A 25,952-nucleotide genomic window follows, 5' to 3' on the forward strand; every position below is an offset into this window, starting at 1 on the left:
GGAATGCCAAAAAATAGCGCTGCGAAACGACACGAGTAGTTGAGGGCATGGCGAGCGCTACACTGAATTAAGCATTCGTCGAACCGATGGCCAACAAATGCGTATGCGCAGACATTAAAAGATCAAGGCAACAAGTCAAATGCAAGGGCTGAACGTGTTGTAAACAAAAAAAAAATGAATGTGCAAGGATGTAAAAGAAAGTATACAGGCAGATAACCTATAAAGCGTCGCTTAATTAAGGTTTGATGTTTTCTGTTCGCAAATAGATGGGAAGCATACTGTTCCCACGACTTCCTTTGTCGTCATCGCGAAACTGGCCCAATGTCAGTGTGTTCTGAGCCCTGTTACACAGTTTACGCGAGATGCCCACAGATGGCGGCGCGGCGCCTCCAAGCTAGCGTTGTTGTACTACCGGTACCACTCAATGCCACGCGCTCAACTGTTCCCGCTATGTCTGGCCCACCCTGTATACACTCACAATGATATATATGGACACTCTTCACCGTCATCCAGGTGAGCTCTGCAGAGCGGACGTAAAACTACGCCCGCGAGCCCCAAAATGGCACTTTCACATTAAGAAACAAAAAGACACAAAAACGTATTTCGCCGCACCGACTCGCGCACACAAAACGTCCAATTCTGGCTTCGCGCCCGGACCTGCATATATATTCACCGAAACAAGCCCGCTATTATAAACCGAGCGACGCGCATTGTGCGCGGGGCGACCCACAAAAAACGCAAGCGAAACCTTGAAACACATCCCCCGCCCCCGTATAATAATAATAAAGGCAGCAGCAGCAGGCGTGCCATACACAGCTGCAAATACGACAGTCTCCCTTCACCTCCTTCGAGACATGAGCGAAGGAACGCGTCGGCCGCATAGCCAGTCGTCGCGAGCGACAGAAAACAAGTCGGCAAGCAAGCAAGCAAGCAAGCAGCAGCAGCAGCCCGGCCGGACGCGGGCGGCGGGTTGACGGTGCGTCTAGCGCTAAAGAAAGAAATAAATATGCACGAGGATACTCAAGCAGAGAAACGAAACAAGTAACGGCTTCGGAAAACACACTCACCAACCCTCGCCCAGTAGAGAGAAGACAAGCGGAGGCGGCGGAGAAGCAGCTCAAGCAAGCAAGCTCCCGTAGTAAGGTAAGCAAACAGGAACGCGGATCCGAGGGAGAGGCGGCTTCCTCCCAACAACAGCGCCGCCTCGCCCCTCCTCCTTCACCGGCCTTGGAATTCCAAAACGGTCGCGGCGGCAGGAACGCGGCGAGCAGAGAGAGATACACCACCACCAACAGGGACGGACGGCGCCAAGAAAAGCAGCCGCGACAGCAGCACAACACGCGCACGGACGGACGGACAGTCGGGGTCAAAAGTCTCTGGATAACGTGTTACTCAAACGAAGCCGATAAATCTACTATTAGCCGGCGGCTGGAGACCACACTAGTGGACGTGAAAGAGAAAATTTTGTTCTTTCATCTCCACAAGTGTAGTCTCCTGCCGTCGGCTAATAGTAGAGCTATGGGCTTCGTTTGAGTAACACGCGGTCCAGAGACTTTTGACCCCGACTGGACATCCAAGATGCAACAGCGGCGGCCACGGGGTGCAATGCGGCGGACCATGCCAACAGTGTTTGACATCTGCGTTTGCTATTTTATGTCCCCTGTAAGCCCTGGAAACTATGTTCCGCGACTCAAAGAGAGAGCCCGCCTAACACGCGGCAGAGACAGCGGAACACGCCTCCGCTGACGCGAAATTAAGAGGCGAGAAAGTGTTCGCTCAGCTGCACCCAAAGCTAGTTGGCGAGACGCTTGGGTTAGATCTCAGCCAGCCACGCGAGGCGGGGTTGAAGGAACAGAACTGAGGACCAGAACCAAGAAAAAAAAAAAAAACCCGGCCAGTAGAACCTGGAGAAAAGAACGGGGGGGGGGGGGGGGGATAAAACCGGGGAAGAGAACCAGGAAACAGAACCCGGCAGAACGGAACCGCGGAACCGAGGTGATTTGAGAAACAGGCCGTTGTCTTTAGGCCAGGGTTGCAAGAAAGCCACATTGAATTGCTGCATCGTCTTTGAAGACAATAAACTGTTTCTGCCCACTCATATGATCTTTAACGTCGCACAACTTGGGAGTCCACCAAGCCACAGCGCAGACCGGAGTCTCCGTTAAGCACCCAACTCGCTAGCGACTCTGCGACATGCCCCGAGAAGCCTATATGCATGAACAAGCATACAAAATGCACGGACTGCTTCTTCCAGAACACTTTCCCTTTCCTTAAACGGGCAGTTCCGACGACGCAAACAGCGGCACCGCAGTCCAATCCTAACGCAGGATGGATACGTACACTTGGACCTCGTTATATAACGAAGTTGAAGGGGCCCTGCGACTGCTTCGCTACAGCCCGTGTTGACCGAGCTCCCAAGGGGAATCGTCATTCATTCGTTATATCCAATATTTCGTTATAAGCCGTTTCGTTATAACGAGGTTCGACTGTATTTGAAATCAGCGAGTCACAACAGGCGGAGGAGCGCCGACAATACGGTACCGGTACAACGAGCAAAGCACCGGTGGGTTCCACACCCGTAAAGAGAACCAGGCACCGAAACCGGCACCTGGTGAATCTGACACGAGCTCTCCGTTAAGAGGTGTCCTGTACTTCCCTGTCATCATCAACATCGACCAGGTTAAAGTCCACCGCGGGAAAAAGCACTTTCTCACTGCGTTATCACGGAAGATCCGGTTTTCCCTCACACGCAGCACCATATTCAATACCGTTTATAATTTCGTTACTTTGGAATCCCTAAAAGGCCACTCATTACATGTACTCCGTTTTACGTGTACCGCCCACCGCCCAAGTCCGCTTCGTTAGCTGGTATCCGCTATGGTTAGCGGCATCTCGAGTCGTTCGTTAAACCACGTTGACCAGACCACCCCCCAATCACTCGTCCTTTCACAGCTCGCTGCGCTGTTATCGATTCCCAGAGTTCCAGACCAGAGACAAATTCTTCCGGCCGACTTCTTCACTCTTGGCCCACCATAAAGGCTGCTCCATCTATATCTGATTTGAAGCCTTCTCGGCAGCCTACAAGTTTCGGCTGCAGGCGAATGTTGGAAGGATTGCATGGGTTATATCGTTGCATTGTGTTTATTACATACGCACAAAGTCCTGTTAACATTACGCGACTGTCTGGTTGTCGTCGATACAACCCCTGTACGTTATAAAACAGCTACGCCGTTCACGATGGGTGCGACGATGAGGCTAAGAAAGCGAACTTTGTCATAATGGCATCCAGTACCCAAAGGAACCTGCGACGCGCGGCTCCTTGTAATTCGCTACTCTTGCCTCCGTTTCCCAAATTATGCAGTACGAAAGTGCGCTTACAAACTAAAAGCTCCCCCCCCCCCCCCCTCCCCGAACGGTCTTGGGCATAAAGAGGCCGGGGATGCCTTAGACGTTTGCGATTATACAGGGGGCCTACCCGCACTCGTCGCACCCCAAGTCTCGCGCCAGCAGACGACGTCCAGATGGCGGCGCGCGTCACCTTCCAGGCCCCAACGGCGCATGCGCAGACACCCGGGTCAAGGCTCCGCAGCCCCTACGCACGCACACACACACGCACTCTGTGCGCAATGCGACCGCCAAGCTCAGACAGTGCTTCAGGCGCGCGCGCAGTTTTTATCAGGCACAGATGGTGCGGGGGGACGAGGGGGGGGGGGGGAGTTTGTGCACCCGCTCCGTAACCTCATACGTGAACGAAGGCACTACAGCTTGCAGGGAGGGCTACGAAGTAAAACGAAAGAGGCGCAGTCGGAAGAACGAAAAAAAAATGGGGAGATAAAGAGGGGAAACACGGATAAGAGGACGAACGCGGCAGTCAGGAGATGCAGCGCGCAGCGGAGAGGAACGCCAGAGAAAAGGCTGCCAGTGAAGAAGAAGAAGAATAAAAGAAAGAACTGCCAGGGGGGCCCAACGTATAGGGTGGTGTAGCCCAAGGCATCGTTACGGATCAAGGCGTCATCCTGGAAGGAGACAACGCTACCAATTCTGCCCAGACAGGGAGGGTTCTTTCTCGGGTCTACAGGGCTTCGCGGGGTGGCGCCATGACGTCACGCGGTCATTAGAGGACCTGCAGGGGCGATGATGACAGTGGTGGCGAAGGCAAGCTCGCGAAAACATGGGCGTTAAAATTCACTTTTTATTTTTCCAGTATCAAACAATGACCAAATCCAGGCGGGAAACCTCTCTCCGCGCCATTCACTCCTACGCCTTTTGTGTGTGTATGTGTAGCTGTTCTGCAGCGCGGAGAGAGGGAAAAATGACTGAAGCACGAAAAGTAAACAGCATGAAATCAATACAGCGGAGGGCAAAGAAAAAAGAAAGCTGCGAAGCAGAATTTAAAGCCTCGTACCCACAAACGGAACACTACTCGGCAAAGCACATTTACGCAAGGTTTCTTCGCCGACGAAAGGAGCTCAAATCGAGCGCACTAAGAAGACTGGCGCCAAGATTGGGCCACGCCTAACACTATACAAGTATTTGGTGCAGAAAATTATAAAAAAAAGTTCGCGGGGAAAAAAAAAAGGGGGGGGGGGGTGTCGTTCGAGCGTACAGAGTACACTGCATAAGAAACCCTCGCGACGCCGCCATTTCTGTTTTCCCATGAAAGGAAACCATATAGTATAACCGCTTTTACACGATGACAGGCTGCACTCCATGCATGCCGCCCACACCGCTACGTACAGGCTCTGGATAGGTACTCAACTACACCGCCAACGACGCCTGCGTCATATGCACTGAGCCAGACACTACTTTTTTTTTTTCCACAAGGACAAGCCTCCGCAGTGTGTAAATAAATGGCCTTAGAGGAAGAAAGAAAACACGTGGGCGGACAACAGAGAGAGAGAGAGAGAGAGGCGGGCTTTCGCAATAAACAGAAAGAATAAACACACAAAAAAAGGCGCAGGGCCATTGAAACGCGATCACCCGTCCATTGTTTCCGTATCTCAAAGGTCGCGCGGTCTGGAGCCGAGCAGACTTGCAACAAGACAGACGCCGACGAGCAAAGAAAAAAGTGTGTGTGGGGGGGGGGGGGAGGGGGAGGAAAACACAGGGCGCAACGGTGGCATGATATAACGCGCTCGTCTCGCAACCGAAGCCCGGAGTTTCCTCTTTTTTTTTCCCCGCGACAACAAGCTCTGCCAAAGACACGGGAAAAGGGCGAAACCTGAGAAACGACTCTGCGCCTTTGTAGCGCGCGCTGCAGGGAGCCCACGGATAGGGCGATGCAGAGATTAGAGCAGGCCAGGAGAAAAATAAGAGGTAAATACAATTCCCGCGTGAAAAAGAAGCCCAGTAGCAACAGCAGCAACGGATTTCTCTCTCCCCTTTCGCGTGACTCAGGCAGTCGGTTGCGGACCAGACAAAGAAACGGCAATGACAAACGCGGCAGGGGGGCCACGTTGGCAGCAAGGTTTCCGTCTCGGCGAACGGTGTACAACACACAACGCGGGGCGCACAGATCGGGCGACAGACGCACACAAGAGTCGCGCGAATAATGTGGCGCCGCGAAACACACTCGGAAGCGACGTTTATTTCCCACATCAATCGCCGCGCGAGATAGGAGCGTGCCGAGTAATGCGAACAGATGGCGATTTTTAGTGACGCGAGTACAGTCTTTGTCAAACAGCCCAAGGGGCCTGCCTGCCTCTGAGCCCTGCAGGGAGGCTACTCTTGCATATTCAGAGACCCTTATCTCACGGAGGCGGGAGGAACTTGAAGTCCTCAACCCTCCCAAGCTTAGGACTGTCAGATGTGCTAAAGAGCCCTGCTACACGACTGGGAAGAAAACCCCCTTGGCCTGTATATTTTTGACAAAGGCTATACATTTGGCCAAAGAGTATCATAGCACAAGGTGTTTGGTCTGTATACGAGGCGGAGTCAAAGACACCCCCCCCCCCCCTCTTCCTTTTTCTAAGCGTTCCACTACAAAACAAAATGACGAGTGCAAACCGAAACGGGGTGAGCAAAGCTTCTGCAATGGGCATAATGCGCAGTGCATCGCTCCACGAGGCTTTTCTGCTGGCAGGGCTTCGAAAGCAGCGGCACGCGACCAACAAGCTCATTACGATATCGAATATGCCTCATCAGCACTGAAACCCGGCGTTGTCTTCGCTGACCGCAAAAGTGTTCAAGAAAATTCATTGTGACGTCACCATGGTACCTGATACCGGAAGTGACGTCATCAAACCGGAAGTGGAACCGAGGTAACGTCATTGAAACAGGAGTGACGTCAGCTCTAAACCGGAAGTGACGTGCGGGTTGGTTAAAGCAAATGTACACGTATGTCGCGTGGTCTTTCCTAACAGCCTTCACCCTATGGGCTTCGATGCATTAGTACTAGTTACCAACTAGTATTGACTGTAGTCTATAGCACGCAAATATAGTTAACTAGTAGCTGACGATACCGCACAAAGGATTTCGCATCCACAGCAGGTAAGCACGTAGTCGTAAGTGCCCTCCGTAATTTCTCCAATATGCCTCAGGCGTCAGCATGGTCAGATAGCGGCACCGTGCTCCATTCAACTTTCGACGCGACTTGTTTGCACTCATTAGGCTATGGCAGATATCCGACAGGAAACGGGTTCGAAATTGCCGGGTATTGTCGGCACCGCTGCAATAGATACGAGTGGAGAACAGCAGACAAACAGCAACGTCACACGCTCATGGAAAAGATATCCCAACGACTGTCGATTACTGTGCCCTCTCTTGTATTGTGCTTTTAGCGAGGTACACTGAAATCTCGTTACTTCGAACGCGCTCAATTCGAATTTCCGGTTTGATCGTATTAAGGCTTCGGACCCGTTATCATGAAGCATGTTAAAAGCATTACCGTAACTGAAGTCATTTCAGTCCCCTCTGCAATACTTGGAGCAGACTGGGCTTATCAAATGACAGTAGAGAACACAAAGGCGAGACCTTCTTATCACTTTATAACAAAGACCTTCTTATCACTTTATAACAAACTGGGCTTCCCGGCAATATCCTAGGTATAAGAAAAGCAGCCAAGCAGCCACTCCAAATACCAGCTTTAGCTGTCACCAAGCTGGTTACAATGCAAATACAGTGGAAGGGAATCACATTAATTCAAACTCCCTTTATTCGAACACCACTTGTGCTTATAACAAAGTTACAAAGTTTTAAAGCTCTTCCTTCGAGCTAGAGTTATCAATAGACAGTGTATATACCTGCAAAATACTGAGGATACTTCAGTATTCAGGCCAAGCAACACGCGGTATCCGCTGCAACTGAGCATAGGTCAAGAGCGCACTTCAAACGATCGCGTTCACAACAAGATAACATGTCTGCGGCTATTTCCAGATTGCCCGGATAAGTGCTTTCAACGAATAGCGGGGGGGGGGGGGGGGGGGGATGGAGGGGACACTTAAGCCCCACCTTAAGGGTATGACGCGAAATCGTTGATGGCTTAATGTCCATATATGCGGAAGTGGTCATTCTCGACTTTCCAATCACGGATCCCCGGGAGTGGTGGTAGTGGTTTATTTAAAATAACATAAAAGGAAGGTAAAAGATTTTTGCTAGCCCCGGCATCTGCCATCACGTGCGGCGGCACCTGAGCTGGGGCAGCGGAAAGAAAGGATCCTCATGCCACACCTGGCGCAGCGGTGCACCATCGCCCTGCGATGGTAGCTGCTGCCACCGGCGGGCCTCGTGAGACCCAGGTTGCTCCCCCCGAGCAACCTCTCGCGACCAATCATTAACCGCAACGGTGGTCAGTTTGCTCACAGTCCGGTGGGCAGGTTGTGATGACGCCACAAGGTCACGTGACCTAGGTGGCTCACCTAGGTTGCAGGAGCGGCCGGCTACGAGGCTTCTATAGCGGTCGTCAACGCCGACGCCTGACATTTTTTTTTCCTCCGACATGGGGCTACTAACCCTATCACGTTAAAAAAAAATAGGGAGTGGTTCCACTGGATACTAGCTTACAGGTTCTGAACCTAGGGTTTTCACGCCCCTCCACAGGATACAGCACAGATAAGGACGGCGCGATAAGGAACGCTGAGAGGCTGGGCCCCAGTTTCCAAGCGGGTTACACTGAGGGTGTTCACCCCGTCTACAACCAAACAGGATGAAGAGGCGGGCCCGCAGAACAGGCACGCGGAACCCGATATCCAATCGCCCGTGGTGCAAGGGGACACAGCTGCGGCATCCGCCTCTCATGACGGGGTTAACGCAAGCCGCCTCGCTTTCGGAAGGCACAGCAGCAGGCCATAGTGTATCATATCTCATTAGCGAGATAAGGGGCGATGAATACGGGCCGCTCGTCTATTAATCGCATCCGCTGCGAGATGCCATTTGCACGCAATGTACAGTAATAGCGTCAGGAATGCTTTCGATGGGCGAGCTACGTAAAGGGGAGCGTACTTTGCCCCCCACTTCACCCCCCCCCCCTTTTTTTCTGAAAGCCTTAATTTTAAATTACTATTATCTTCCAAGCTGTGTATCCATTTTTTTTTTCGGGAAAAGGATACCAAACAGCGCAGCAAATAACGCTGGTTCAACTTTCGGTGCATTGACTGATTAAAAACATCTTTATTAAGTGAATATTCGTAGAACACGTGGGTGGGCCGCCGAGTGCGGTAGTCCACTGGTCATTGCTGCTGCGCTGGCACTAAGCGATGTTATTTCGGAGACTATCGTGGGAGAGGAATCGGCCAAGCACTAGCCACAGCCAGAATGCATCTGCTTCAAAATACAGTCGAACGAACCTCGATATAACGAAATAACGGATGTAACGAAGGAATGACGATTCCCCCTGGGAGCTCGGTCAACACGGGCTGTGACGAAGTAATGGCTTTTCCTGCCATTCAGTGAGCCTTCTTCGTGTGAGTGCACCAAAACTGACCAACGCAGGCCCACGAAAGGAAGCCGACGTTTCTTGAGTGGCAGCATGGCTGCGCTGGCTGATAAGCGTATGCTCTTGACACTCCGTGACGCTTACGTCCAGTCCACAATCCCACCACTCTACCGTCTAAAGTAAAAGTTCATCCACGCGAGGACAGTGCGCACCGAAGGGCAAGCGAAGCGAGACATCGCCTGTCACTATAAGAGGACGGACGGATCCTTCCGCGTCTGTTTTGTGCTTCGATGAGTCCGCCAACCTAGAAACTGCGGGGAACGACTCCCTCTCCCACTTTTTCCGGATGCGCGGGCAATAAAAGCGTTTACAGGGTCACAAAACGGTTTACCGCAGCCGCGCAGAACAATGGAATGGGCGCAGGGGGGGCAAACTGCTGTCCCGCCCTCCGGCAGCACGTCAGCAGTAGAGTACACACACAGAGCGCTGCGGAATGCGCCGGTTTTTAAGCGCGCGCTCTGGTAAATGCCTGCAGGGGCACCTCCTGAAGACCTCCGATGGAGGCTCGTGCACTAAACCTTGACCGATGAGCGTAAAGGACGACTGCCTGGAGTAAAACGCGCCACGCGTCGCTCGCCTCTCTCAATGTCTTTCGCGAAGAAAGAGGCTTGGTGCGGCCGCCAATAGCCAGTCGAACTCGATATTTGCAGGTCATGGCCACACACTCATCCGCCGGGACAGAGAGAGAGAGAAACACGCTACGGAGTGCTTGAATATGGCGTGCCACGACCGAACGTCGCGATATACTATGTAGCGATATGGCTATGTAGTTGTATGCGACTGAGCCGGCCTGTTTTGCTGGGGAAGTACAGTCTCTGTCAAACGTGTACATAGAGCCCAAGGGGTCTGCTTCTGGAGCCCCGCAGTGCGGCTCCTCCAGCATACTCAGGGACCCTAATCTCACTAAAGAAGGCGGAATTTAAGTCCTAAACGCTCCCAAGCTTAGGAGCTGTCAAATGTGCTAAGGAGCCCGGCTACACGACTTGGAAGCAAACCCTTTCGGCCGTACATTTTTGACACAAAGGCTGTACCTTTACACAGTAGTGGCGCGGCTGCCTATCGTACACTGAAGAAACCCCGCGTTACTGGCAAAAAAGGCTCACTTCTCCAGCTGCGACCGCCGGGAGAGAGGTCAATGTCTTAAGAGCACAATAAAAGCCGTCGGCAAACAATCCGAAACTACAGACCACCCGTGGCGCCTGCGCTCGAAGCACGGTGCAGTGAACCTCTAAGAAATGGCTCCGTCATCCCAGTGCACACCCTAAGAGCTGTGAAACATTCGCGCTACTATCTCGTGCACATAACGACGCCGAGAACTTCGCCCAGCACCGATTCCTACCCGTTCGCTCCGTTCACCCTTCCAGCACCCCTCCAGTTAGGTTCGCACCCGCGCACAACGGAATGGCATTCTCATTCCTCAGCAGGCGAACGCGGATCTATTTGCTTACGACATACGACACCAACAAGTCCCACAATCACGCGACAAAAGCCGCCACACAAAGACACCGCTCCGACAGGAATTATGCAGATTGGGACTAACTCGAAATTATTCTCTCGGAAACAACGCCTATGCGGTACACGAAAGAGGGCGGTTGGAATGGTCCAGAGGCTCGGAACAGGCCAGACGTCAGAGCTTTGCAAAGAAAAAGGAAAAGTAGAAAGAAATAGGACGGCAAGCGACTCACTGAGCGCAATGTTAGACGAGGAGTAAGAGAGGTTGTTCGCGCGGTGCCGCGGCTTGCGGTGGTAGCTGCCGGTGCCGTAGGAAGAAGGCGGCGGCGACGACGACGAGTTGGCCGGCGGCAGCAGCCCGAGGTGACTGTCGGCGGCGCACGGCTGCGGGCTCCAGCGCCGACGCTGGCCCAGGTGGCACGTGCGCCGCAGTCGCTCAAGGCCCGCCGACGGCGACATCGCCCCGCTCAACACACACACAATGGACGACGACTGCAACAGCCGGCGGACACGGATACAGAGTGTGGGCGCGTACACTCCAAACACGCGCAGCACGCACACAACAGGCGTCGACGACACCCCGCTGACTGACTGGCTCGCTGAGTGTGGAGCACCGGAGGGTCGGCCGATATGATGGGGAGCCGTTGAGTGACGGCGCGCCGAAGCGTTTCGGAGGCGCCGGAGGGGGAGGGGGGAAGAGAGAGAGAGAGGAAGAAAGGGGAGAGGCTCGGCGTTGTCACGCGGCTTCCTTTCTTGTAGCGCACACAACACTCGGCCGTCGCAGCAAACTACGGGTCGCCGCTAAGCGCAGCTACCGCCGCCACCGCTACAACGCGAACACAACTGCAGACGCACAGGGCGCGAGGAGCTCGGCCCAAGGCAGCGAGCAGCTTGGGCGGACGTGAACACATACACACACATGCACGCGCGCAACGAACAGCAGCTGCATGCGCGCACAGAGCGTTGTTATAAACACGCACGCACGCTCGACCCGCCGGGGGGGCGATTTGTTGCAGGTGTGCCGCCGCGGTTGGGAGCCAGAAAAGCCTTGCAGCACGGAGGGATTTGGGAGGGGAGGGGAGGGGGTGGCACGTGACCGTGCTGGTTCGCGCGTCGCGCCGAGGAGGCGACGCACCGAACCAATGCGGATGTACATGGGGGAGGCAGCGGCAGGAGGGGAGTGAGCTGCACCGCGAGAAATTAAAATAAAATTTTATACAGATGGAGAGAGCACGAACGTGGTCCCATGACGACAACGACACAAAGCACGCGGCCAGCAAGTGAAACGCCTTCGCACCTGGCCTGAGCAGCTCCGGGGAGTAGATAGCCCCTTTACACAACCAAGTGGCGGCGACGAGAAAGGCAATGCGGAGAGGAGAGAGAGGAGGGTGGAGAGAGAGGCAGGGACGGACGAGACACTCTTTCCATTCGGGCTGCTCGTTCAGGATCACCACGGGGGCAGCCTTCGCAGGACAGCGCGCGGAGCAGCAACAGTGAAAATTGCGAGGAACTGCTCGCTGAGAAAAACAAAAGAGCTCAGAGAAGAGAGAGAGGGGGGAACGCGTGAAGACCTGCTCCGAGCTCGACCTTCTTTCCCCCTCTCCCTCGTGAAGGCTCGCTGTCTCTTCCCACCGAGGAGTCACGTTCTCGGCATTTATTTTATACCTGCTCTTCAAAAAAGGTTAGGCCCGCGCATGAGAGTCGGGCCAGGAGTGAGCACACAAACCTAGATACGCGACAAGAGGGCAGAGGCGCCGGAAAAGAGAGAAAAATAAAAAGGAGAGATTAGTCACACACCGCGCTTCCGCCGCTACACGCGCGACGGCCCCGAGAGCGACGAAGCCCCACCATGAAGGACACGGGAGAGTAGATAGAAGAGGGCTTGACAGAAGCGGCGGCAGAGGCAAAGGCCGGGGAGAAGTGGTGTGGACTTTATGATTAAACCTTGGCTGCCGACGGAGTCACTTGGAAACGCCGCCGCGGCCAAGTTCGTTCACACCCAAGGCGGCGATGATATTGCGCTTCTCCCGTTCGAGCTGGCCCGCCCATTTCCGCCGCTCAAGAGAGCTCAGAATCGAGTGTGCCGAAGTAACTATGAAAGAATGACCTCTGTCGGCCAATTAATATGCAAACTGCGCAGCCGAACCGCAGGTGCTTGAGAAAGACGGCCGCGACCCCCGCGCGCGCGCACACACACACACACACACACACACACACACACACACACACACACACACACACACACACACACACACACACACACACACACACACACACACACACACACACACACACACACACACACACACACACACAGCCCACGTGAGCGGCGGCCATCAATGGCTTGTGCAGGAGAGACGGCCTTGCGGACGAAAGATGACTGACACGGAGCGCTGGAACAATGACAGACAACAGCTGACTCGCAATCAATGGGCGAACACTAACCACATGTGGGGGATCAAGCCTGACACGCAGCCGAGGTAAGTACTAGTTGAGTTTTTTTGTTTTTTTTTCGCTCTCCACTGAAAACTCAGCCTCGCGCAGCTGCCTCTTTCACAAGACTGACCCGCTGGAATGACGACCGATTGAGCCCGACAATGGTAATTAGCGTCCACCTGTACTTGTTAGCCGCTGCTCGTCACCTGTCCAGGTCAGCGGGTGTTAGCTAGCGTCATATATATCTAAAAAAAGAATACTAAACCCCGACAGCAGTAAATTAACCACGCATACGACGCCCACACTCGTTCAGATTACGCTCAGGAACGTCACACCCCCCTCATTCTGTCCAGGCAGCAGCTGGCTGACGTTTGCCCGCTGGGCGTTACTATACGACGAGGAGGCGATTACGCTGATAAGCAGCAGGAGTCGGGGAACGCAGCGCGTATAAAGCCGCTGACAAGCAGCCACATTTACGTACAGCCCCCGTAAATAAAGAAAAAAAAAAGACCACGCCACAGGGTTCGGTTTTCAGCCATGTAGCGTAGTATTCAATTACTGTAAAGTTTTGTAAGGCTAGAAGAGCCCTTCACAACTAACAGTGACTACTAACAGTTGAACCTCATTATAACGAAGTTCAAGGGGTCCAGCGACTACTTCGTTTAGCCAGTGCTAACCGAGTTTCCAAGGGGAATCGTCAATCATTCGTTATATCTCCATTATTTCTTATAGACAGTTTCATTATAACGTGTGTGTGTGTGTGTGTGCGTGTGTGTGTGTGTGCGCGCGTGCGCGCGTGCGTGCGTGCGCATATTCTGTGTTTCACGGCAATAACACTAACAAGGACCTACTGAGATATGGCCCCGTGTAATCAACTCCATAGAACGCCACTGCCCATTTGGTTCCTGAACACCCCGAATCAGTAAAAAGAAAAAAAAAAGTAGAGAAACAGCGGTGCAATTACAAACCTTCCCAGGCATGACTTCAATCCAGATCACGGTAGTAGTACCAAAGGACAAAAAAGAAAAAGAAAAAAACACGGTCGCATTTGCGCGAAACGAGGCACAGCGGACGTCCGTCGCGGCAGAGGCAACCACCGCGGGAGGAAGCCCACACAACGGGTCTCGCGCTACATCACGACGTCGTTGACTCGGCACAAACTCGTGCACCGGGAAACACCCGAGGCGCTGGTCGTCGCGCAAGCTGAGAGGAGGGCACGAAGAAAGAGAACGGGTTACGGAAACATCGGGGAGAGGAGGAGGGCGAACCTGGCCGTCACACGAGAGACGTCAACAAGGACGACGTCACGGGTGTCCCCACACATCGAGGCGTCTGGAGATACGGAACCACGCAATGAGGACGCATCTTTTTATCTCCTCGTTATTTGCCAGCAGCAGCACGACAGCTCGTTGCGGTCGCTGGGAGCACACCACTTAGGATGTTACAACACCAGATCAGACAGGGCAACGCGGGGCGACGTCACGGGTAAACACCGGCGGCGGCAATCGCCTGGATTCTGAGTAGAGTCCCACGGACCCCGTGGCCGAAACGCGATGTGCTCGTGGTGGCAAGACGGACAAGCGCCAAAGGCGAGGCAGAAAGAGAAAATCATGCAGGCATATGCCGCACAGTGGAGGGCTTCGGTGCAACATCTATCTATACCACCGAGCACTCCTTTTCACGGGTGCAGGGCGTTCTACCGCCGACAGCGCGTAGCCACTGCTGCCGCCTGGCGGTTCCCAGCTCCGGAAACGAAAGACTTGGTAACGGGTCTACCAATTCAAAATTCTTCGTCTATCCATCTCGCTCTCGTAATCAGCGTTTCTGGTATGGTAGGTGCTGTGCTAGGCTAAGCAGCCACATAGCAATGCATTACCCCGAATAACTGCCTTCGTTGTCACAAAGCCGGTGGAAGGGAACCACATTAACTCAGACTCTCTTAATTAGAACTTCCGGTTTATTCGAATTGACAGAGCTTTATTCGAAATAAAGATTTGGTGCGTTTTGTGCTTTGAGGGATGGCACAGAAGTGGGACTTGCGCTGAAGTTTGCGGTGCCGATTGCAGCGCCATAACACACTACCTAGCGAGAAGAGCAAGCAGTTCTGGGAAGTACTATTAGCACTTTTCCGCGCCACCTTCAGGCGCTTATTGGCGTGAGCCTCCGCGCTTTGTGGAAGGCGCACGTGCCGTGCGTCAGCTATCTGGGCTACGCCGACAGAAGCTAGGCAATGAATGCTGTCAGCCAAACGCGGGTATCTAATCGCGCAGAAAGCGTTCTCGCGTTCGCAGCGGCCCAAGCGGCTGACAAAAGCAGTTTTGAGTCACCGAATGGAACAATTGCAGTGCCACCTTGGCAGCGCAGGCTCCCCTCTGCGTTTTTTTTTTTGCTGTAGTTGCTTAACTCGAACTGTCATCGTACAGTACGTGGTACCGCGGTATGTTTCCATTTCGCTTCCACCGAAACGCGACCGGCGCGGCCGTGCTTTGATAGCGCTACCCCGAGTTTACAGTTGAAGCCAACGGGCCATTGCGGCGGGGAATCCCGTATGTTAAGTGTTTTTTTGACGCACTGGTTTCGCCGCGTTCATACCTGCGCGCGCCGTTGCCTAACCATGAATGGCGACAGTGCTGAAGAATTAGGCGGGCGCACGTGACGGCTCCCACCTCTCCTCGTCGTCGGCTGTTTTCCGCTGGAGAAAGGAATTCCTGCACGCATCGACGGCTCGCAGGGGTGGGGAGGACGTCCAGGCAGGGCTGTCGGCGGCGTTCACACGCGAGGACGCGTGCCGGCGCCGCCGACAGACAGACGGCACCCGCGCGTGCCCTCGAGAGGGCGCGGCCAGAACCAGTCCGACTTCCCGGCGCTGCTGTTTTTTGAACGCGGCGACCTTCGCGAAGGACGCCTCGCTGCGCCGGCGCCACCAGCCACAGCCAACGGCGGCACTGTCGATACAACCAAGTTCAAGGCGGACGCTGGCATTTCAAAGCCCGTTCCAGAATTTCGTCAAGTAAAAAGAAAAAAAAAGTCTTGACGGGCGGAATCGCCATTCAACCCCGACACGCACGTTCCTAGGCGGCTCTTCTCCATGGTTTATGGATTCCGTGCCTCTGAAAAGGACACTAACAGGAAGTGTACAGTTTACCTCAGGAGGCTAACACCGCAGCAGGCAGAGGGAGGTGACGACACGGGGCGGTGCCTGCTGCGGTGTACAGCCTCCAGATGTCTCACCGACTGGCCTACACATCTACCCTCCTAAGTGCGCTTTACATATATCGTTTGAGCAACAAACTCGATGCAAGAAGAAGGGGGCAGTGAACGGAGTGGAGATTTTTTTTCTTTTTTGCAAAGTCAGAAAGACGTTCAAATGCGTGAAAGGTAGGGCCAGTTAGTAGTTTATTTTAGTAGTTAGTAGTGCGTACATTCGTTGCGTTTTCCTCCTCTACCCGTGTTGATATACATACGACGATCATAAGAACGTCGCTGGTGTCCGACGGCCAAGGAGAATCGGTACCGCTTTGCGAAGAAGCCACGAGATCTGCGTACTTGCACGATCCCACCGGTGCCCGCATGACGCGAGATGCCCGAGCCGCGCCACTGGAAATTCGTTTTTGAGAAAAGGATCTGGCGCAGTAACTGTCTCGTGTATCTCGGTGGACACTTCAACCGCGCCGTGAAGGAAGAGTGGAAGATGGGAGTGAAAGAAGGCAAGAAGGAACAAAGAGGTGCCGCAGTGGCGGAGTTCTAGAGTAATTTCGACGAACTGGAGATCTTCAACGCGCACTGATATCGCGCCACACACGGGCGCCTTTCGCCTCTACCGCAATGCGGCGCCACTTTTGCTTCCGCTCGTGGTCCAGTGGAGGAGGAAAAGAGGGTGAAAACATTTCCCACTGACGTAGCTGTCCCAGAGAAACAAATAACACCATATATTCTTCCTTTTATTTTCTTTAACAACCTACCTTCCACCAGTAGGCAAAAAAAAAGGGGGGGGGGGGGGGAAGGACAACCTTCACTCCTGACTAGTAGCTCGGGCGCCGTAATTATTAGCCTTCAAGATCGACCGCTTTCTCTGCCGCAAGAACAGGAACCGTTTATTACGTCGGTTAGCGAGGCGATTTCCAACGTCCTGTGGCCGCCACTGACGATCGAGTTACGGCGAAAATCGGCATGGTAATCTCCGGTTAGCTATCTACATAACTCGAACACCAGTCGTAAAGTGGTTCCAATTGCGCAGAGTTCGAATCAAGGGCAGACCGCTCGGACCTCTCCTTAACGCGCGCGTGATAGTGGCGGGAGCAAAGCGCGAGTTCGAATTAACCGAAAGTTCGAGTTAAGCGGTTTCTTGAATCAAACGCGTTCCGGCTGTGGCTCAATCGAAGAGGGCCGTAGGCGCACCAACGCCACAGCGTTTCATAGGGGAATGATGAAATGCTACTACGCGAACGAGTCCCGTGAGTCGCAACCTCGAAGCACTCGCTCAAGAGGAGAAAGAAAGCCCGCACTAGCATTCCTTCAATCCCTAGAGTTTCCCGAACTTGTCATTTAAGCCCGAATATTACCTCTGCAAAGACTCCGCCAGACCCTCCAGCCACCAGTGCACTGCTCTCTCTCTTTTTTGCACGAACTGACTGCTATGCACAAATTTCCACCTTTTCAACGAACCACCTCCGAACGGAACAATCTACAGAGAAATTCGCAGTTCTTATCTCCAGAGAATTCAATTATCATGTTATGTACTGTGTCTTCCCTGTTCATTCTCGGTATACCCACGTAAAGTCTTGGTCAAAAGTCTTAAGGCCACAGACTATTCGCTTCAGCCGCATAACAGAGCCATCACGGCACTATTAAAGACCGAATCACCTTAAAATGCTAGCAGAATTTTTTTTTCTTGCGGTAGAGAAGCTTCCTGCTTGACTTGTGTTTTGAATGATCCGCCACACGGAGCATTCTAGGAGCATTCACTTCGCGGCAGCTGAACGCTGTGGCCTTAAGACTTTTGACCAAGACTGCACGTTATTTGAGGCAGCGTCAATGCTTTTTCTTTGGTTGCACAGGGGCGAATATTGACTTGACATATTCTCGAATCAAATGAACAGATAGGCATCGACTGAAAAAAAGGGGGGAAAAAAAACAGCAGCCCCGGGCTCATGACAAGTATACGGCACGGTCAGCACCGGCGAACAGGAAGCTCGCGTCGTCACGACAACTCGAGCAAAGCCAACATTTCACGGCGCAGAAAACAACAACATAAAGAATAAAAGCAGCCAACTGGCCGCCACTCGAAAGCGGGACGTGCCGAGCACGAACATAGCGGTGTGCGACGAATCGGGAGAGCGGCGGGGAAGTCGGCGACGCCAAACAAGGACGGGACGAGTCCGGCATGAGAGAGAGGACACAAAACAAAGCAGACAAGTGTGTTGCGCAGCTCTCCCCCCCCCCGTCCCCCGTCCCCCGTCCCCTGCTGTGTGAGTCTGATTACATGTGAGCAGCATATAATGCCCGAGGAGTCCCGTGTACGCAACGCGCGTTATAAAAGTAGTTTCACGGCTGCGCCACGGAACAGGGCCGTCGGAAGAATGCGAGCGAACGTGCACGAGTGCAAAACAAAAACGTAAAGAAACTGAAAAAAAAAACGAGGATGAGAGGAGAGAGGGGGAGGGGGCGGCGAAACTACCGAGTGCGGACTGCCGGAAACGTAAACCCTCCGCTTGCGATTCAAGAGCGGCTACCACCGCGGCAACGACGGGATTGCGCGTATATTACAAGTGCCGGCCCCCGTACAACGCGCGAACCGGCAACAGCGCCAGGAGCTGCAACGCTGCGGCGGCACGACCGAGCACCTCACAGCTACCCACGGCTGCGGCAGTGTGCGCTGTGGTTCACCCTCTCCGGTTATTGTGACATTTTCTTTTTCCTTTTCAGATGGTCCGCTTTGTGGTGGATGCACGGGGTGGTTCACCGAAGACTTTGCAAACTTTTTTAAAAGTAGGCTCTTTGAGTTAGAAGACCGCTTATTTCGGCATAGCCTTGTCGGCGATGTAGTATATCAGAATGCATCCAAGACATGCTAACTAGCAGGCTGGTTAAGTATTGTTAAATAGTTACTTTAGAAGGCTGGTTAAGAATTATTTGTTACTTTTTAACTATTGGATATTAGTTAAGCAACCTGCTAGTTAGCACGTCTTAGATGCATTCTGATATACTACACCAGGACTTTCACGGTGCTATGCCGTTTAAGTTAGAGTCACACGAACAGCTATTCCGGTGATCAGTGTGAAAAGGAGGAATGATGCTGATACGAGTCAGGGGCCGCAGTCTGTTCTATGATTGCTTTCCAGCGCCATGCCTGGTCAGCATCGCTCTGGCTACGTCGGATGCGGCGAGATAAGCATCTTCAAGCTAGCTATCAGCTCAGACGTCACACAGGTGCAGCCATCGATAGACAGGGAGGCGAGAAGATCGACGAACAAATCGTTACGCCACAATCCCTTACATTTTCATTTCCACGTGGCGAAACAGGGGAGAGCAAACGTTCGGAGCGATTAGAACGATTACCTTCAGCTGGCTCGTTACGAAATACCATCTTTTCGTCAAACACGAGTAACGATTTTCAAACAGCCCGGATATATCTAATCATCGCTTATATGCAACAGTCAAAACATCCCGCTGAAAATCCCATGCAAAGTCGTATATAACAAACAGCTCACAAACAAATGCCAACTCATGCGGCGGTAGCCCGCCCAATCTTGCTTCCGGCTGAGAAAGAAGAAAAAGAGAGAAGGAAAGAAAGAACGAAGATACGTCCAGGAAACGGTACGCGCAACCGGTGCCCATGAAAACCCATCCATTATTTTCACCGCGCATCCTCTTTCGCGCTCACCTGAATTAACGCCCATCACCCTATCTACGTAGCCACGCGTGCGCGCAGTTACCAAACGCCGCGAGGACGTTTTCGAAGCCCGCGGTTCAACGCACTCCGTTCGTCGCCGACAGCCGCGCGCTTCCGACGCCCTTCGATTCGCTGGGCACGTGCGCAAAAACAGGGCAGGAAGACAGCCAATTTGCACACGACGCCGCGGCACCCGGCCAGGACAGGACCCGTACGGGGGCCACCGGGGAGCCCAGTCGCGCACAACTGACGTCTGCCGTGACGTCAGCCGGCCTCCCCCCACCCTGGCGCCTTCCCGAGAAGCAAGAGCGTGTACGTGACGACCGCGCAGCGGCAGTGCACACGAAGTCCCGCGGGGCTCACAAGGCCTCGCGAAACACCGCGGCAGCCAGCGAGCTCGGAGCGGAAGGGCAGAAAACAATACAAGGACGGAGTGAGGGAACGTTCTACAGCTCCGGCGCACAGTAAAAGTGCAAATACGTGACGGCCGAGACCGCAACGTGAGCAATTGCGGGACTGCCGCTGCACAGCCATGTAATGGAGAGGAGCGCCCCAGATGTCCGGCAACACAGTCACCGAAGATACCCGTCCACATCGACGACGCCGCAGTACAAACCTATATTCACACGAAGACGAAGCTATGGGAGTAAAAAGGGAGTATAGACACGAATACGCCCATATGGGAGTAAAAAGGTTGTGTTGTGTTTAATGTCACATAAGCAGCTAAGGCTATCATGCGCCAGGCTCAGGGAGTAAAAAAGGAGTAAACTGTTCTCAAGCGCACTCCCTTTTGTAAAGGGGAGAAGACAGCTTACTCTCTTTTTACACCTTTATGTTTAGAGTGACATGCATGTATACTCCTCCGGTTGAGTCTACGCTGTCGCTGGCCACGAGGGCCGGCAGAAAGCTCCGCGCAAAAGCTGACTGCTCGTTCCAGAGTTGTTGAGCCCGACTATCGTCGATCGGTCAGCATCGGGTCGCTCTCTTGTGGAGGAGCGCAGTCGATCTCTCCGGCGTGGATTCGATACGCCACTCGAAATCGACCGGCGGAATCTAAGAGACAAGGGCGCACGGGGGAATTCCATTTCGCGAAGCCACACGCTTCGAGCGACTTTCTCGCAACGAGCGAGCAGCAAACAGCGGTAAACACGTCAGTCCCACGCGCGGCAGCCGCCGTCGTAACTCCCGAACCTCCCCCCGCTGCACCACTGCCGCGATGATGGTGGTCGCCGAATCGAGTAAATATTTCAATAGGCGGCGCGGCGTATACACTCGCCCCACGAGTGTGTCCCGCGACTCGGGTGTACGCACTGCACCCAAAGCAGACATCACCCCGTCCGACGTTTCCGCCATTAATCACCATTACTTCCGCCCAAAAAGCGCACGACCGCGCATTAAAAATAAAAGGGCCCGGTTGTGAGGGAATACACTCCGGGCACCCCGAAAAAAAAACAGAGCTGCAAAGGAGAAACAAATAAGCAAAGGAAGAACGCCAGAAATGCCACTTTAAAACGTAACGAGAGCCCTCGAACAGGAAGGGGCCAGAGTTCCGTGCAGGACAGCAACGGGCGAGCGGTTCAACAAGTGCGCAGCTCTCTCACGCGGTTCCAACCCGTAAAGCATCCTGCATATAACAGAACTGGCAGTACCGAAGTGAAACGTGGGGAAGAAAAAAAAAGCAAACAAAACAAATAAGGATGTTAAGAGGTTTAGAAACAAATAAACAAAAAAAAACAGTAAACGGCCACAGTACAGCGTGAGGCGGTCGCTCCTTGCGAATGGGCGAAGCTGGTTAGACATGCAGTTCCAGCTGCGCGGAATTAACAAAACACGCATGCAGGGTAGGGTCCGAACCGACCTAACCCAAGTCCAAGGAAGGCAAGAAGAGGGAGGAAAGGAAGGGGGGGGGGGGGGGTTAGGACCACATCCGACCCCCCTGCTCTGCGAGGCTTTACAGTTTGCGACAGCCCAGCGTCGCTTAAATAACAAATGGGACACCGAAAGCCTTCTTCCGCGAAGCGCCCCCATACGTCGGCAACGACGCGGACGACGACGTTAAAAGGATTACACGCGAGGCGTCCCGGGGCGCGCGAGCACGTAGTCATAAATAAGCCACACTCGCAAAGTAGGCGGCTGGCCGCCAAAGAAGCAGTAAGAAATAAGTAAGGTGGGAAAAAAAAAGAGAGACCACTGAGAGAGAAAATGAAATGCTGGATGGAATCTGCCAGTACGCGGATCTAGAGAGAGAGTGAGAGAGAGACGGGGGCCGTGCTCAGAATGTCGCCGCAAATTTCGTGCCGCCATTTTTCATCGTTTGATGACCACTGACGCCCACAAATTCCTTGTCCCTGTTTATCTTATTTTTCGCTCTCCGAGTTTTGCATTCCACTGCCCTGTCTCTTTTTTTATCTCTCACTTTGCTTGTATAGTTTTTTTTTTTCGCTCCGTTCAAACATTTTTGTCTCCGCTGTATAGATCAACGTGGATTTCAATGACGTCACAAAGAGGCGCGCGCGTGTCTGTTTTTGTTACACCGGCTTTTCCAGGGAACAACGCCCTTTTAACGAGGCCCAGAAGGAATGAAAAAATACGCGAAAAGTTCCGAAATACAGAAAGCGGAAGAGCGCAGATCGTTGCCAACACGCGGTGACCGCTGCGAAAAAAAAAAAAAATCCAGAAGCCAGCGCTCCACCCTTGCCAATGACGTCCGCCTTCAAACTCAACACGAAACACTCCAAACTACAAAGGCCAAGCAAAGCAGCAATGTTCGGAAGGCATGAGCCCGTCACATAGCTTTCAGACCGTTCAACACTGCTCCTCCAGGCCTGCGCTACACTCCAGTACACTACACTACACATCACCCCACTATACTCCGCTCCACTACACTTAACTACACTCCGCTCCACTACATTACACTCCAGTATCCAGTACACTCCACTCCACTATACTCCGCTCTACTACACCACACTCCGCTCCACTGCATTACACTCCACTCTACTGCACTACACTATACTACACTCCAGTATCCAGTACACTCCACTATACTCCGCTCCACTACATTACACCCCACTCTACTGCACTCCAGTATCCAGTACACTCCACTATACTCCGCTCCACTACATTACACCACACTCTACTGCACTCCAGTACACTAAACTAGACTCCACTATACTGCACTCCAGTATCCAGTTCACTCCACTATACTCCGCTCCACTCCACTACACTACACTCGCCCACCAATATAGTGGACTATACCCAGCAGACATTGATGCTCCTACAACAACCCGACACACCACAACGACCTACTACTACTACTACTACGCGCGCGCTACAAGCCGTGTCAATGTTCGAATCAAATCAGCCGCGCGTATCGCTCCGAACGTTCGCCCGGTAACCACATCCTTCGGAGTTGAAAAACTAAACAGTCGCGACGACGAAGCCGTCGGTTCGTGTGGGGAGGTTCCTCTCGCGAATGCAGCAACTGCACTCAAAACCCTCCTTCTCTCCAATCTGCGACGCCTAAAAAAAAATGCATCGACCAAACAATGCACCACGCGTCCAGGCATACCCTGGCGTATGCGACAGCTGACGGCGTTCGCTCGCGACGCCGCAGGCAGAAAATGAGAGACTTCTGGACTTCGCAGCCAGACTACTAGAAAAAAAAAAAAAGGTCAGATCAAACAGCCAGCCCAGAAACTGCAGCATCGATCGAAGCCTGGCGCAAACGAATTCCATTTTCCCCTTACAAACGAGCCTGACGTAAGAGCTGTCGGGTTGTGACATTCCGGATTTCCCATTGCTCGCGTCTGGAAGCGTGCAGCCCACAAATCACGCCGCAGCTCGTCGAAAGAGGCAATGCCGCTTCCCCAAAACACGCCTCGCTCCCTCTATTCACACGCATGCTGCGTGTGCAAGTTGCGAGACGTTCCAAGCCCAACGCCATTCGGCAGAAGCTTGACGAGCCTATTAGCGAAACCTGCGACCGAGGCGGGACGGTTAATAGCGGCGCGATTAACTGAACGCGTCCCCAAAGCAACCCGCTAACACAGCGAAATCGCGCGGATTGTATACAGAACCGCCGGCGTCGGGTATTTCCGCGCGAAATAAATGCGCGCACCACAACCGATTTTCCGACGACAACACAACGCCGCACGCCACGACTTCATTTTTTTTTTTCTATGTCCTCTCTTTTATAGCGCGAGCTCATTACCGCGCACCGCGTCGTGCGGATCGATATGCGCGCGCAGGCGGGACACAGCGACGCGGCAGCAGATGCTTATCGAGACGGAAAACTCATTCCACCGCCAAAACCCTTCTCCCTCTCTCCCACCTCCTTCCGTCGCGACCCAATGTCCTCTGAAACAACTCCGCGAGGTCGACAACAACGCCAGTGGCGGAGAGCGGTCCACGGCACAAACAACACACTGGGGGCCCATACACAGGCAGGAGATGATAAAGAGAGAGGACTGCGTTTAGAAGGGAGGGAAGGAGGTTGAATTCCCGCGCAGAGTCACCACCGGCGACCGTGTCCGTCCCATTAATTACAACATGGCCGCGCTGGACAGCTCGTAAACAGGGGAAAAGAAAATGGGAGGGGGGGGGGGGGGGGGGGGGGCAAGAGGCGCCGAGTGACTGCAGTCGCAATCTGTATGACGGGCACGCACGCACGCGCTCAACGCTGGTTAGCTTATAAGTAGGCAGGAAACGTGGGGGGGACCACGGGGGGGGGGGGGGGGGGGGGGGGGGGGGGGGGCACGACGTTTTAGCGGCGTACCACAACTGGTATAAGCACTAAAGAAGGGGTCAAGAGAGACCACTTGCGCCTGGACACCTGGCGTCCGCTCTGCCCATGACGGGGAGGATCTCTCAGCAACACGCGGTTATATATACCCAAGCTGCCCCGAAGCGATGCCATGCGGCGAGGCAGCAGTGCAGCAAAAAAAAAAAAAAGAAGCTAACAACCACACACTGCCGGAGGCAAACGGGAATTGATTCTAGGAAGGCAGTTGTTTTCGCAAGGAACGGAGGTATACGCAAGTCCGCGGTGGTCGCGTCTCCATCCTACTCCGCCTTCCAATCGCCCGCAAGATACAATCGATAGCGTTTGAGGCTGCAGAGACAAGTGCGGTCGCGATTTCCTCTTTGTTGTTGTTGTTGTGTGAAAACGGCAGGGAACGCGACAGCTGCTCGCCGAATGAGATAAGCACACACCCTCGCGGCCACTTTTTTTTTTCGTCCGCTCGGAGAGTGCTATATGCAAATAAAATGCGACACCCCGCTGAACTTTAGAGAAAGGGGGGCAAATCCAACTAACAGCGCAAAAGCAATACTAGGAACAGATGCCGAGTGCATTAAATATCCGCTTATCTTTTGCCTGTGCTCTCAAACACTTTGCTGAGACACCATATGGGGGTTAATTCTTTAACTTCTGGTGTAGCACAGCATACGGGTAATTGTGCATTTTTGCCTGCGTCCACAACGGCTAGAGAAAAAAAATTGCTGTGGCTTAGCTCGGCTATACCAGCACATACGTAGCAAGAGGTACGTTTCCCTGGCTGAGCTTGTTGTGGTCACTGTATGTTTAGCAGTGGGAGACATTGGGCTCCATCTCGGCGGCTATGCGCCATCTATTACGCTCGGCAGTCTGGCATCTCCGTTTGACAAGCCGTTCCTCTCTCTGTTCGGGCGTCTCCGATGCTCTCTTCGCCTTCTTACGCTCATTCTCTCTTTGTTGAGTAGCCAAGTGTCAGGCGACAACCTCAGGATCGCAAGAGTTAACTTTCTCTTGTCTATAACGCCCTTAAGCAGTGGCTGGACTCTCCTTCTCTGCATCCATGTCAAAAGTTGTGATACAGCCGCCCATTACATCTCCGCCTTTTATACGCCATCCTGCACATGCGACGCGCGGTTCGGGTGATAGAGCGGCGCGCCGCGAGGCGGCGACGAAAGCGCGCGGCGCACCTGTGGGTCTCTGGTTACCATGGTATCGGCGCATGCGCACAACTGCTCATCCGCGTGACGTCTCGGCACAGGTGGAGCGGGGCGCGCGGCCGCGGCGACGGCGAAGCGCACAACTTTCCTCTCCGGACCACAGCGAAATGCTCGACTGGTAGCCAAGTGTAGCTCTCGCTACAAACAAAGTGTAACACCGTCCGCTCAACTGCCTCACCGCAGAAACACCACTCACATCCGGTCATATGCATACCGCAAAAACACTCGACGGTTTCTTAAACCTGACCA

General features: G+C 53.5%; 1 protein-coding gene across 3 annotated transcripts in view; it reads right to left on the minus strand.

Moving 5' to 3' along the window:
* Positions 1-25,952, minus strand: part of LOC144098933 (cyclin-dependent kinase 16-like) — a 205,978-nt gene that overhangs the window by 35,327 nt on the left and 144,699 nt on the right. The window contains exon 1 of one of the 3 annotated variants that reach the window (XM_077631902.1): positions 10,618-11,403. The exons of the other annotated variants lie outside the window; for them this stretch is intronic. Coding sequence (XP_077488028.1) covers positions 10,618-10,843 — 226 coding nt within the window. The 5' untranslated portion in view covers positions 10,844-11,403. Of the gene's footprint in view, positions 1-10,617; positions 11,404-25,952 lie in introns of those variants that run through there. 3 annotated transcript variants of the gene reach the window in all.

The sequence above is a fragment of the Amblyomma americanum genome, chromosome 7 (assembly GCF_052857255.1).
Source record: "Amblyomma americanum isolate KBUSLIRL-KWMA chromosome 7, ASM5285725v1, whole genome shotgun sequence".
Classification (NCBI taxonomy): domain Eukaryota; kingdom Metazoa; phylum Arthropoda; class Arachnida; order Ixodida; family Ixodidae; genus Amblyomma; species Amblyomma americanum.